At 37.9% G+C, this 14,541-nt stretch overlaps 1 protein-coding gene across 1 annotated transcript; it reads right to left on the bottom strand.

Annotated features, from left to right (window-relative positions):
• Window positions 1–6,868: 6,868 nt before the first annotated feature.
• LOC101163238 (antiviral innate immune response effector IFIT1-like) lies at window positions 6,869–13,853 on the bottom strand. Its single transcript, XM_023954418.2, has 2 exons — window positions 13,764–13,853; window positions 6,869–9,100 (listed from the first exon to the last, which is right to left on the bottom strand). Exons 1-2 carry the CDS (start codon window positions 13,766–13,768, stop codon window positions 7,792–7,794), a joined length of 1,314 nt encoding a protein of 437 aa, XP_023810186.1. The 5' UTR covers window positions 13,769–13,853; the 3' UTR covers window positions 6,869–7,791.
• Between the last annotated feature and the right edge of the window lie 688 nt (window positions 13,854–14,541).

Raw genomic sequence — 14,541 nt, 5'->3', positions numbered from 1 at the left:
TTTCATGTCAGAACAGCGCCCTCTGTGGAGTGCTTTAAATCCCGTCTTAAAACACATTTTTACTCTCTAGCTTTTAACACCGCATGTATGGAAGCGATTCTGTAGCATAAATAAAAAGCAAAGTCAAAACCAGAAATGCTTTTTCATTTTCAAAATGAAGCTGCATTTTTTGACTCAAAAATAAAATGAAAAACCAATCCACCAAAATGCTTTTTCATTTCCTTCCTCAACGCTGCTTATTCTGTGACTTAATTAAAATTAAAATTAAAATGGTATTTGACATTTCCTTTTCAAGACGTTCTCTGGTAAATGTGTAGCATAATTCTTTTAGAAATGTCTAATTTGACATTTAAAATGGATTAATAGAAATGCTTTTTCACTTTCAAAATGAAGCTGCATTTTTTGACTCAAAATTCAAATGAAAAAGCAATACTTCAAAATGCTTTTTTCATTTCCTTCCTTAAAACATCTTTTTCTGTCACTTAATTAAAATGATAAAGAAAATGGTATTCAACATTTCATTTTCAAAAAGGTCCCTGGTAAATGTGTAGCATAATTAATTTAGAAATGTCTAATTTGAAAATTAAAATGGATTAACAGAAATGCTTTTTAATTTTCAAAATGTAGATGCATCAAATGCCTCAAAATTAAAATGAAAAAGCAAGATTTTCAAAATGCTTTTTCATTTTATACTCAAAACCGCTTATTTTGTGTCATAATTCAAACGAAAATACAAAGAGGGGATTGCATTTGCATTTTCACATCCACCCTGGGAAACTTATTCAATATTCATTTAGGAAAAGCATTTCCAGAGGGGAGGCGGGGCGATGACGTCACTGCTTTCTCCGTGTGTCCGGCCGCTCACAGACACAGACACAGACACACGCACTAGGAGCAGACTGTGTTAGCGGCAGAGAAAACGGCTTTGTGGTGGTTGTGAACCTCTGATGACTTTACACAGCTTCTCAGAACTACATAGCAGCATGTCCGCCTTCTGCGGTCCTCCTCGTGACACACCGCGGACAAGTTTTTTTCTTCGGACCGCCAGCTGCCTTCACATGGTGGAGTGCGAAGCTCCCGATGTTCGCTGAAGGCGGAAATGCTGTTATGATCTGAGAAACCGTCTTGTAAATTTGTGGTTCCAGTGGTGTCCAGAACAAAATAAAGACTGGTGTAAGCTGGCGGTCCGAAGAACAAAAGCTTGTCCGCGGTGCGTCAGGAGGAGGCCCGCAGAAGGCAGACATGCTGCTATGTAGTCCTGAAAAGCTGTGTACAATCATCAGAAGTTCACAACCATCACAAAACCCTCTTCTCTGCGGCTAACAGAAAGCTCCACTTCTCCTCGTGCGTGTGTCTGTGTCTGTCAGCGGCCGGACATTCGGAGAAAGCAGTGACGTCATTGCCCCGCCTCCCCTCTGGAAATGCTTTTCCTAAATGAATATTGAATAAGTTTCCCAGGGTGGATGTGAAAATGCAAATGCAATCCCCTCTTTGTATTTACGTTTTAATTATGACACAGAATAAGCGGTTTTGAGTATAAAATGAAAAAGCATTTTGAAAATCTTGCTTTTTCATTTTAATTTTGAGGCATTTGATGCATCTACATTTTGAAAATTAAAAAGCATTTCTATTAATCCATTTTAATTGTCAAATTAGACATTTCTAAATGAATTATGCTACACATTTACCAGAAACCTTTTTGAAAATGAAATGTTGAATACCATTTTCTTTATCATTTTAATTAAGTGACAGAAAAAGCTGTGTTAAGGAAGGAAATGAAAAAGCATTTTGAAGTATTGCTTTTCCTTTTTAATTTTGAGTCAAAAAATGCAGCTTCATTTTGAAAATGAAAAATCATTTCTGGTTTTGACTTTGCTTTTTATTTATGCTACAGAATCGCTTCCATACACATTAGTTGTGTGGTCCTCTGTGTTTTTACTGTATTTTTATCTATATTTATCTGTGTTTTTATCTTGTTTTTACCTTGTCTTTATTTTTATTTTATTTTTTATCCATTTTACTGGTGTACTTTGTTTTTAATTTGTTTGGCAATCTTTTGTCTGGTTTTTGGTCACTGTACAGCATTTTGGAAACTGCCAGTTTGAGAAATGTGCAATATAAATAAAGCGGATTGGATTGGATATTTAGTGATAAGTTTGTCAAAAAGAGTTTACCGTAATTATTTGTTTGAAATGGAATGGGAGGAAGTGAATTTTCTTAACCCTATTCCTGTTTTTTTTTTTTTTTTTTTACTCATTCTGTTCAACAACTGAGCGAACAGATGAGAACTGAAGGCCTTTTGTGTTGGACAGGTTTTACTATTACACAAAGAGGTTATGTATCTTCGGATAACCTGGGTGTCTATTTGCATTAACCCCTTTTTTATATATTTGTTACATTTTATCTTTTAAATATATATTTTCTTTTTTTTAAAGTATTTTAACCATTCCTGTTTTGCTTTACTTTACTTTTTAATTTTTATGTTCTTTAAATGATCATTACTTGATATGAGGAATGAAAACAACTTTATTCAATTGGCAACTTTTTTTAATATAAAACTTTATTGTTAAAAGCATATAGAACAAATTTGCATGAAAAGAACATTAGTCATAGACTGAGAATGCATGGGATGGTAAAAGCATGAGAAAGAAATATTACAAAACAGATTACTATACACTAAAAATGTTCAAAAACAGTCATTTTTCATAACTACGTATGGCCTTTTATGTTTAAGATATTAGAACTAGTGTGTAACCTTCCTATGGTGTTAGGGTCCCTACGGACCCGTTTTGAATTTTAGCATGCATGAAAGTACTTCATACATTTGTTTTTTGCGTTGAAACTTTTTGACTTTGTCAGGGACTTCCATTAAAACAAAATAAAACCTTTTTTTTTTTTTTTACTAAATTATAAAGTGCGCCGGTGAAAAAAATGACTTTTGTGGTGTTCGGGTCATTTTTGACCCGGTTAAAATTTTCGATTATAAAACAATAAAAAATGACAAAAAATTAAATCATAAACACACAATCAACCAACAGCCTCTTACTCCAACCACTTGAGCTTCATTTAGGGGCTTTTCTCCTTAGCTTTTTGCATGAACAAACAATGGGAGACATGTCCAGGGTTGTCAAGCCATTTGAGTGCAGAGGTGGTGACTTGCAGAGTACACATCACCAACGGACAGGATGCAAAAATGAGGAGAAGGTTCAATGTAAATGAAGTTTTGGATCACATCTTTGCTGCAAATGAGGCAGAGGACACACAAGATTTTAGCGATGGAGATGAGCAGGCCTCTGAGAACGAAGATGATGTGGAGTACCAATTGGAAGAAACAGACACAACTGATCAGTCTGAAGAGGAGGTCACTGGTGCTGAAGCTGCTCCTGCTGAATCATTCCAATCCAAAGGTGGCAACATCCATTGGAGCACAGTTCATACTGTCCAAAAAAATGACGGAGTGGGATACTGATGTCCACTCTTCACAAACATGCTGCTGTCATCAAGAAGTGACAAAAAGCCCATAATCATCCTGGACTACAACAAAAACAAAAGAGGAGTGGATAATCTGAACAAGCTGACTGCCACCTACACTTGCCAGCGAATGACCAGGAGATGGCCAATGGTTGTGTTTTACAACATCTTCAATGTGTCTGCATACAATGCATTTGTGTTTCACCAAGGGTGGAATTCAACCCAAAACACCAAGCGGAGAATGTTTCTTGAGGAGCTCGGGAATTCCCTTGTCAAGCCGCACATTGAGCAATGGGAACGGGTGCCCCGAGACCCAGCTGCTGCAGACTTGGTCAGACAGCTGCAGGGGTCACCAAGCCCGCCATCCACAGCAACAAGAAGAGCATCAGCATCACCTTCCCCCTCAGAAGCCAGCCCTGCCTCAAGCACTCCATCCACAGCCACAGCCACAATGCCAGTGAGACCACCTCACTCAAAAAGAAAGAGGTGTCAGGTTTGCCCTAGCAATATGGACAGAAAAACCTACATAGTGTGCTTCACCTACAACAAATATATCTGCAAAGAACACACTAAAAGTGAAACTTTTTGCAACACATGCATCTAAACACACACAGGCATGTTCTTTGCACAGAGTATTTATAGAACAAGTACTTGATTTCATTTGGTGTGATTTTCTCGATTGGTTGTTGTTTATTTGACTTGGCAAATCTTTTTTTTATTGTAATTTTTTAATATTTATGAATGTTCTGTTTTTCATATTGTTAAATATTGTATTGAAGTTCTATTGTGTGGAAGAAAAAGACTTGTTTTTGCCCTTTTCTTGAAGTAAATATATACGGGTCAAAAATGACCCGAAACACCATAGATGTTACTATATTTGATAGTATTAAAATTAATTTTTTTTTGTTGTTGAACATTTAAGAAATGTGTTTTAATATCTCTCAGTTACACTCAGGTAACAGAACTACTGATTATTTTGTTGCCTTCTTCTCTTAAGGTTCATTTGACCACTTTTTAGACATTGAAAACGAGGGGTATGCTGTTAAAAACAAAGGCCCAGAGGACAACAAAAAACATTAAAACCAATCTTTTCATGGAAAAGGGATCCCAAACAGCTAAAGAAGAGTTAAGAAAAACATTGGATGATAAAAGATTGTTTTTTAGGGTATTTTATGACTGATTCAATACACGGGTCCAAAATGACCCGCCAACACCACAGATGGCAGTAGAAAGCTAACACCAGAGGAAGGGTAAATAAGATTCTTTTTCTTTAATTATTACAGGGAAAAATAGTTGCGATGAAGAAAATAATAATTGGTGTATACGAAACTTACCAAATATTATAATTAGATTAATTGCCAATTTTATGTTTAATTTTGTGTTCTTTTCGTGTAGGCCAAATATGATATACATTCAAATTTCATCTGAATTGTGAGTCACATTTGTGATTTATAAAACATGTACACATTTTTTTGTAATATTACAATTCCAAAACAGGTGACTGATTGTTTCTGGGTGTTGTTTACAGAGAGTACGGTTGGGGTCAATCGTCTTATATCTTAGCATGTATTGATTAGTGGGATACATTCCAAGTAAAAGTTTGTAGGAGACATCTCTCATCTTGTTATTGATTAATAATTTCTGATGCAGGGTCCAAATATTTTTCCAGGGCAAGTCAGGAATAAATTTTCTCCAATAGAAGACAGCAGAAGGAACAGAAATGACATTTTGCTGAAACAAGGCACGTATGAACTTTATTCTATCCTGGCCTCACACGTTTCACCCTTACCACGTCATTAGATCACTGGCGCACCCTCTCCCTCCCCTCTCCAAGAAGCTCTGGGTGGAACAGAGAACATTGAGTGGACTACACTGTGCTACGGAGTTTACAGCCACAGCAACCATCAGATCTGTCTTATGCCAAAATGGAATTAGTAAATGCACAATCTTTTTCAAATAAAACTCCTTTAAATATGATCATATTTTGATCATGGATGAGGAGAGTTACAGCTACATGGAGAAAGCCTGCAGTTCTGGACATGGGGGTGGTTTAGCCGTTAGTAATCGGGCTGATCTAACTACTTTCTCCACTACCATGCCTGACTTTGCCTCCGTTGAATGCTTAGCCTTTAAATGGAAGCCCCCATATTCCATAACAATGCTTCTATATTGGCCACCCAAACCAAATTCACCATTTCTTCCTGAAATAGAGATTTAAATTATTACCAGATTCATTCCTCCTCAATATCCCAGTTCACATTCAACAGTCAGGTCATCACTGTTTCCTCCTCAAGGATCTACATAAGACCTCATTCCACCACCTACGAAACATCTCCAAACTCTGGCCCCTTCTACCATTTTCTGACGCAGAAACACTTGTCCATGCCTTTATCTCCTCAAGGTTGGACTACTGCAACTGCCTTTTTTGAGGGATTCCCAACAATAATATAAAAACAATTCAATACATCCAAATCAGTGCAGCCAGAATCCTAAAAGGAGTCAGGAAAGATCAGCACATCACCTATTTATCCCAGATTGAATATAAACTTCTAATTGTCACTTACAAACACGTGGCCGGTCAGACACCACCATACCTTCAGGAACTCCTCACCCCAGAAAACATTCCTGTTCCCTGCGTTCATCAGGCAGTTTCCTTCTTCAGGTACCCCCCACTAGGATCTGTACGATGGGAGACGGAGCATTTTGTTTTGTTCGACCAAGGCTTTGGAACTCCCTTCCTGTTCATTTCAGAACATCACAGACCCTGGAGTCTTTTAAAGCTGTTTTAAAGACATTTCTACGTTAAAATGCCTATCATTGCTGATGGTTTTATTATTGAGCCTATTTAGTGCTACTTTTATAGTTTAAGTAAGTTTTGTATTACTATGTGCTAATTTCCATTAAGTTTTCATTTTTTACATATCTTGTAGCACTTTGAGGTTATGTTTGATGATAGGTGTATTATAAATAAAATCTATTATTATTATTATTCAGGATGGTCGTGTGATTAGTGCTCACTTGGGAAACCCATAAGTTATGATGTCAAGACCAGCCTAAATGGGGAATAAAAAAAATCTAGTGATAGTAAAATAGTATATTAACTAATAATATTAATCTGTGTATTCAGATTTTGTATCAAATCTTAATGATCACAGCAGGACGATTCATAATTTACTGTTTCTGGCAGTGGGCACAGGGGGCGGGGCTAGAACCTCTAATGAACTACTGCTGCTCTGCTGAAACTGCCCTAAAGAACAATAGTTTTTTTTTTTTCCGGCTATAAAACATAATAAAAAATAACACTGGAATGATTGAAAATAAATCAAAAGATGATTGGAGTAGGATTTCAAAACAATTCATTTTCTTGAGTAGCCTGTAAGAAAAAAATCAAATCCACACACCGCCTATATAAGAGTTTAATAAATTCAAATGACCAGAATAAAGTTTTGTTGGTTAAATGTTTATTAAGGATTCAATCATGTGAGTTGAAGAGTTATTCTACAGGATCAATACACTAAACAATCAAATCAGTCTTTATATAGCACTTTCATTTAGAACATAACACAAAGTGCTTTACACCAGAACACACATAAAACAAGCACAACAAAATAAAAAGAAAGTCCCCGACCCCCACAGAACCCCTAATCCCATTCAAGCCTCCCACCCCCTTAAATGATGGAGATAAACATTTGGGAAAGAGGCTGAGCACGGAAAACATTTGTTGGTGTAAATGTTAATATTTGGAACGTCCCTGTCTGTGATGCTGGATAGACAGCCAGATGCAGCATCACAGGCAGAGAACCAGCATCACCACAGTAAGGTGGAGATGCAGGTCCCCATATAGAGCTGCAGCTGATGAACAGCAGCCGACCCAAAGGGGGAGGATCCAACTGAGGAAGCTCTGGAAATAAAAAAATTAAAATAAAAGTGAAAATATAAAAAGGAGGGGAAGGTTCTTAATGTTTTTTGTGAAAACCAGCCAGCAGAGAGTTACAATAATCAATAAAAGCATGCATTAGTATCTCCATATTGACCCTAGCCAGATTTCTAAGAGGAAAAAAAACAGTTTTAATCACCTGCTTGATATGTGGGATAAAAGTTAACTTGCTATTAAGAAAAAGTAATGCAAAACGTCAGCCAAGTTACAAGAATTTCACATTAGTCAACTTTAAATTCCTGTTTTATACATCTTCAATGTGATACATTTCTACATCTCAACCAACGGCAACTACAATAATAGAAATACCTATAATCCCCCACATAAATGAAAAGGTAAAGCATCTTCAGAGGTTTAGATATGAACCATATGTTGGCAAAACCTCATTCAGAATTGTCTTCTGGTAGGTTTTCCAGAAACGTCCTGATTTCTGTGCACATCCTGCTCCTTCCTCTCTTGCATATTTTCTGGAGGATTTTGACGCTTAGTTTCCCATAAAATGTACTGTTTTGAATCTTTGCTGACTTCATGTGATACCGAATGGACTCATTACTGTCCTGACGGTCGAAGTGGAGGTATCTGGCGTAGTTGTAGTATAGCAGCTGCTTGTCATCAGAATCCAGGTCTCTCCTTGCAAGCAGGTCTTGGAACATCTGGTATGCTATCTCACGGCCCTGACTCGACTTTGCCTGAACACATGCCAGGTCAATCTTCTTCACAAATGATGAGTCTGGGTAAAGATCAATGACCTCATCATGCAGCTTTATGGCTCTCTCAATCGTACGTTGGTCTGCTTGATCAGCTGTGAACCTGAGGACTTTCCATTTGTAGCAGAGAGAGGCGCATCTCTTCAGGTAGCGCTCATCAGGATGCCGCTCCAAGGCCTCCTCTGTCAGAACGATGGCCTTATCCAGCGAGCCCAGCTCCCTGTACAGCCTCAGGAGGGGTTTCAGGCCACTGTAGCTGCTGACAGGCTGCAGAAGGATCTTTTGACCCAGCGTCTCCGCCTCATCTTTCACTGATTCTCCTTTATTGCTTCTTTCCTTAAGCTCCACAGCAGCCACGTACAGATTCTCTGGATCCTGCTCTCGGGCTGTTCTAATTTCCTGCATTAGGTCATCACTCAGGCCTGTGTCACTGTGCTTAGCAGCACTAGCCAGTACAATCACACGGCTGGACTGCCACTGCACCATGTCTGGCTGCATCTTGAAGGATCTCTGAAAGTAATCTGCAGCTAGCAGCTGATTATCTTTACCAAACTTCATCAGAGTCCAGGCTTTTTCAGCGTAGATCTCTGGGTGGAGCTCATCCTGGGATGGAGATGAGAATTTACTTTTGAGAGCTTCAACCTTTGACAAGTAATCTTGACTCTTTGCCTCTTCTCCAAGATGATGGTGCAGCCAGGCTAGATTTCCATAGTTCACCATCAGCCAGGGACCCTCATCTTCCTTCCTCAGCCGTTGTAAGGTTTCTGTGGCCTTTCTGAAGTACTGATGGCCGTCTTTGCTAGAGCCCAGCTCATAGAGGACAAACCCCCACAAGTTGTAAATGGAACCCAACCAAAAATTTCCCTCATCTGTCCCAATGTCCTCAAGCCGGACCCTCATGCGCAACAGCTGTGATCTGGTGGTTTCCTTGACCCAGGTGAAGTGACACTCCAGGGCCTCCAGTTTGGACAGAGTCTGAGAAGAACTGATGGACAAGAACAGACACCAATAAGACAAAGAGAACCAGGGGTCGGCAACCCAAAATGTTGAAAGAGCCAAATTGGACGAAAAAAACAAAAACAAACATGTCTTGAGCCGCAAAACATTAAAAGCCCTATAATGAAGGTAACACATGCAATATGTATCTATATTAGCGTGCTGTCAAAATGACTAAGTTGCTACAAATACATAATGAGAATTAACGATTAAGTGTTTATTTGTGCATTCTGCGGAGAACGACGCGTCACGTGACTGCTCTGTTGTGCAAGTTTAACTTCATCACATATCAATGAATTATGTTTCATTGCTTTGATAAAATTAAAGAAATGTAATAAAGAAATCCAATTTTTGATGTCATTTTTACTTTGAGGATTCGAATACAAAACAATTAAATGGAACGTGCATGCCCCATGACAGTCAGCTGCGCTGGAATGACAGAACAGCTTCAAGCATTTGCGGCACCTGCAGACTTTCATTCAGCTCGTTTAGGTGGCCTGTCAGTCATATCCACCAATAAGTGCAGCTTTTCGAGCCACTCAGTGTCTTCCAGTTGCGGGTAGTTCAGGTCTTTGCTTTTCAGGAATGTTTTCACGTGTTCTAAACAGACGACAAAGTGACGCAAAACGTCACCCCTGGACAGCCATCGGTCTTTGTTGTGTAACAGGAGATCAGAATATTCGTTTTCAACTTCATCAAGCAATGCACGGAACTGACGGCGGTTCATTTACATCAGCCACCTGTTTAGCGGTCTGCTGAAAGTAATACAAAAAAAGCCCTGCTGGTAGAAACGTGAGTGGTAAACTATGACGCTAATCCCAGTTGACAGAAATGTTGATGTTCAATATTGTAATGACCCAGCCAGATGTCACCCAACCGGGGTAGCAACAGTCAAACAGCTTATCAAGAGACTTCTTTGGAGAACTGTCCGTGTCTCATACACCACATAACCCGGAACAATCTCAGAAACAGATTAACAGCCGGAGAAACAACATTTCATTATCAAGAGCAAGTCCATTTATTGAAGCACGCACCAACAGCCCAAACAGCATGGACCTCAGTTCAGTTCACAACACTCTTACTCAAGGTTTTACCCCAAAACTCCCACTTCCCATGAGCCTTATATGAGGTTCCGTTTGTGCCAAAAATCTGTTTTTGTGTCCACTGTCTATGTCTTTGGTCCATTGTCTATGTCTACTGACCGAGTTCATTGAACATTGGTTCATGCGTTATGTGTAAAACTTTGCATTTGTCTTTGTTATGCACCCTGTCGTCTCCTTAGCAACCGTTGCTACTGTCGTTAGCTACGAAGTTTGCTACTATCGTTAGCTACAACGTTTCCCCGTGTCTTGTCGTTAGATCATAGATCTTGTTGTTTTTCAAATTTTGCCAATGTCGTCAGAAAAATCCTTTGTACGGCCAGTAAATTGTTTCCTGTACTACCACGGAATGAAAAAAGAAATGTTTATTAAAGCCGGTCTAGAGTCTAGCTTCAATTAAATCTGGAGATGAAACTACTATTTAAGTCTTTTAAAAAATAGCTGATCTTTATCAAACATGCTGTCACAAATCGGGTGGTTAAAAGAGGAGCAGACGGCCCAAAATCTTTGAGTGGATTTTGATCTTTTCTTTTCAATCTGTTATGTATTTTTATTTGACAATGAGGTGGACCACTATAATGCTCTTTTGGGCGCCTCTGCTCCTCGTTTATCCATCAGATTTGTAACAACATATTGAATAAAGATCAGTTACTTTTCAAAAGACTTTTAAATAATAGTTTCATCACAAGATTGAATTGAAGCCATATTCTAAATAACTTAAAACTAAATAACTTTACACGGGAACGCGAAACCGTTGTTCGCATGCACCCCCCCCCCCCCTTTCTGGCAGTGCGCGTTTGCAGGATTATCAATAAAGTTTTTTTTAAAACATGTTTCGTTCCGTGATAATACAGGAAACAATTTACCGACCGTACAAAGGACTTCTCTGACAACTTTTGAAAAAATTTGAAATACAACAAGATCTAAGGACACGACATGGTGAGACAACGTAGCAAACGACACTAGCAACGGTTGCTAAGGATTTTCCTGACGACACGTGAAACGACGTAGCAAACGACACTAGCAAGTGTTGCTAAGGACTTTCCTGACGCCGTAGTTAGACATGGGATAAGGACAAAGACAAATGCAAAGTTTAAGCATGGAGCAAGCATATACATCACAAAGTAAATACAAAGTAATAATCAAAGAATCAGGCCATGCAGAAGATATTGCTTAGTAGTAAATAGACATGAACCAATGTAAACTGAACTTTTTCAATAAACAGACAATGAGCCCGAAGCATAGACAATGGACCAAAGACATAACAGTGGACGCAAAAAAACACATTTTGATATTTTTGGCACAAATGGAACCTTATAGTATTGATATTTTTGGCACAAATGGAACCTCATAGCCTTAGGGGCTGTAGTGGGGGTCATGTGCATTTTAGGTCAGTTAGCAGCAGAGGATTGTGGGACTCGGTTTCCTGATCTAATTAGGGCTCAGCATGAGCGTTTCTGTTTGCCCACGTTTCTTTTCATATGGCAGTTTTGTTGTTCCACCTAAGTTTATTCTTCCTGTTATGTTTGTTTCTTACAGTTGTACCATGAGTGTGGAATGGGGAGAGGTTGATGACTGCTCTTCAATGTTCAGTGTGTTGCGTGTTCAAAAAAACAAATGAGACTTGTAATGTCGTAAAGGTTATAACGCGATTAGCTTCCCTCACTTGTCCCACCTCTGTAAGACTGTATGGAATCGTACGATTCCAGGGACACTAACTGTTTCCAGTCGACTGGAAACACCCAGTTGACTGACAGTTCAACTTGCTGACAGCTTGGTGCACATCTTCTAGCTGCAAGTGACGTACCTGCCGGGCGTCACAATTTTTATTCTATAAGCTCTGGCAGCATTGGAAAACGTCAAGAATATTTGTGTCTTGTTTTCCCTTTTACAGAAAACACATTAAAAAAAAAATACAATTCTCTCCCCCATCTTTTAACATTTTCAAACATTTTTGAAAATGCTCCAGGGAGCCACTAGGGCAGCGCTAAAGAGCCGCATGTGGCTCCGGAGCAGCGGGTTGCCGACGCCTGAAGAGAACTGTTCAGACACCTTCATAGAAACAGAAACGATAACTTTGAGAACGTTTTGTATTTTGACTGATGCGTTATCACAATCTTCCACACCTGTCATAGCATTCCCTTTGACGCTCCTTTGTCACATACTGTACTGTGGAAACAAGAGTTTGTTTTTTACACCTGTGTTAACATATGATAATAACGCCCTAATACCAGATTTCATTTCAGTCTTATTTTGAAATTGAATCGTTGAATTCAATGAGGGCTCAAGTCCAAGAGGTTTGTTTTTCCAGGAAATGATTTTAATTGCATAGCTTAAAGGGAGGCTACACCAAATGAGTAATAGTTTACCCAGATTTATCACCAGTTCATAACTTACAAATGCTATAATATGAAGCACTTCACTTTTTATAATTTCAAAGGACTAGCACACAAAGTCTCTGGACTTTCAGTCTTTGGGCCCTTCTTGAATTAAACAGAAGTAACATATGGAAAGAATTGACAAACCATATATTTATCATCTTCATGAATCTTTATTTTTCAGATTGTCACATTCTTAACACTTCTTAGGATCAGTTTATATCCAAACCCTTTTTCTGCTACATGACAACTGCAAGTCAGATTTGTTTTCCTCCTAAAATGGAACAGGTTATCAAAAAGGAACACCTAATCTTCAAAGTCAGACTCATCCTTGCCCCTAGTCTGACGAACTCTTAAGTTTCTTGTTCATTACATTTTCTTAAAGGCCTAATCTCCTCATCACTTGAATTAAACTCCTGCTGCATGGGCGCTGCGATATTGGATAACTAGTGCTGCCATCTATGGGATAAAGCTAAACCCATGCAAGAGAGGCCCAAGTCCAGGAATTTGGCCCATCTTGCACTCAATACATTTTAAATGCCAGGCATGGTCAATAAATTACAACGGACTTGGGACTTTTTTGCACATAATCAGATAGCTTTTCTCTAGAAGACCATAAAACATTTAATAACTCTATTTTGAAAAAATGTGGACTTGGGCCCCTTTTGAATTCACCGATTCAATTTCACATCAGTCTGAAACTTATTTCATGACATTACCAGATGGCATACTAGAAGTGAAAGGGTAAATAACTATGTGGAAACTATAGGAGGTTTTTTTTAACACAAATGTCAACATTATAGTAAGTACTCTTCAATACATGATTTTGATTAAGTCTTATTTTGAAATTCCACGTGAAACATATAAATATATATACGGGAGTGGGTGCGTGTGTGTGTGTGTATATATATATATATATATATATATATATATATATATATATATATATATATTGAATTACAGTTCATACACTTTGCTTTTAATTAAAAAAGAAGTCCTTTTGTTGTTACCGCAATGTATGGATTCTGATTTTAAGAGAGAGCTCACTTGACAGCCGTTTGCCAAGAGAGGGCTGGCTGGACACAGTCCACGTAAATACGTGCAAATACCATCATCAGCCTTAAAATAAAAACTAAAATGAAATAAAATAACAGATAATAAAAAAGTCGCGTACCTCATGACGATCTCCCTGTGTTCTGTAGTTATGAACTCTTCTTCCTACCTCACCACTCTTATCTGTGGCGCAGCTCCTCGGTTTCTGCACCTTTTTATAGTGTCAATTTATAGAGTAAAAAAACTGCATAAGTATAATTTAAAAAAACTGGAAGGCTTGAAAATAGATCAAAAGATGATTGGAGTGGGACTTCAAAACAATTCTTTTTTTCTATAGAATCTATGGTTTTATTTCAGAAAATTGTTTTTGATTTCACTCCATGGAAGAAGTTAATTAAAAACAATTAGGTTAATGAATTTGCTAACTTCTGTATTTCTCTCTCAATAACATGTCCAATGTACTTGAAAAAGTACATTTATTAAAAACAAAAAAAATAATTGTTTAATTTATACTTTTGTTCCAATGTGACTTGAATTTCCCCACCTTTTGTCTCATCATTACTTTAAAAAATATTGATCTTGTTTAGGTGACCATAAAAAACAACAATAAATAGAAAAACTGTTTTTTGCATGCATGCATTTACACTTTATTTTTTAAACGTATGTTTTCATCTTCATAAACTGTTTTAGGTCTATAAATAAGCTTCACTTCTTTTGCAGCTTTTCGTTTGTTTACAAAGGTTTCCATATTTACTCATTCTGAGTCCATCAGTTGTAATGATATTGAGGAATATTGTTATTGATATTTCTATCAGAACACTAATATAAAAAAATAAATGAGCAAAGCAGTTGCGTATTTATAACGGTAAAGCATGTAACAGTGGATGGAATAAAGTTTT

Source organism: Oryzias latipes, chromosome 4 (assembly GCF_053564925.1).
Source record: "Oryzias latipes strain Hd-rR chromosome 4, Olatipes_Hd-rR_3.1".
In the NCBI taxonomy this organism is placed as follows: Eukaryota; Metazoa; Chordata; class Actinopteri; order Beloniformes; family Adrianichthyidae; genus Oryzias; species Oryzias latipes.
This window is presented reverse-complemented; position numbering and strand designations above follow the sequence as displayed.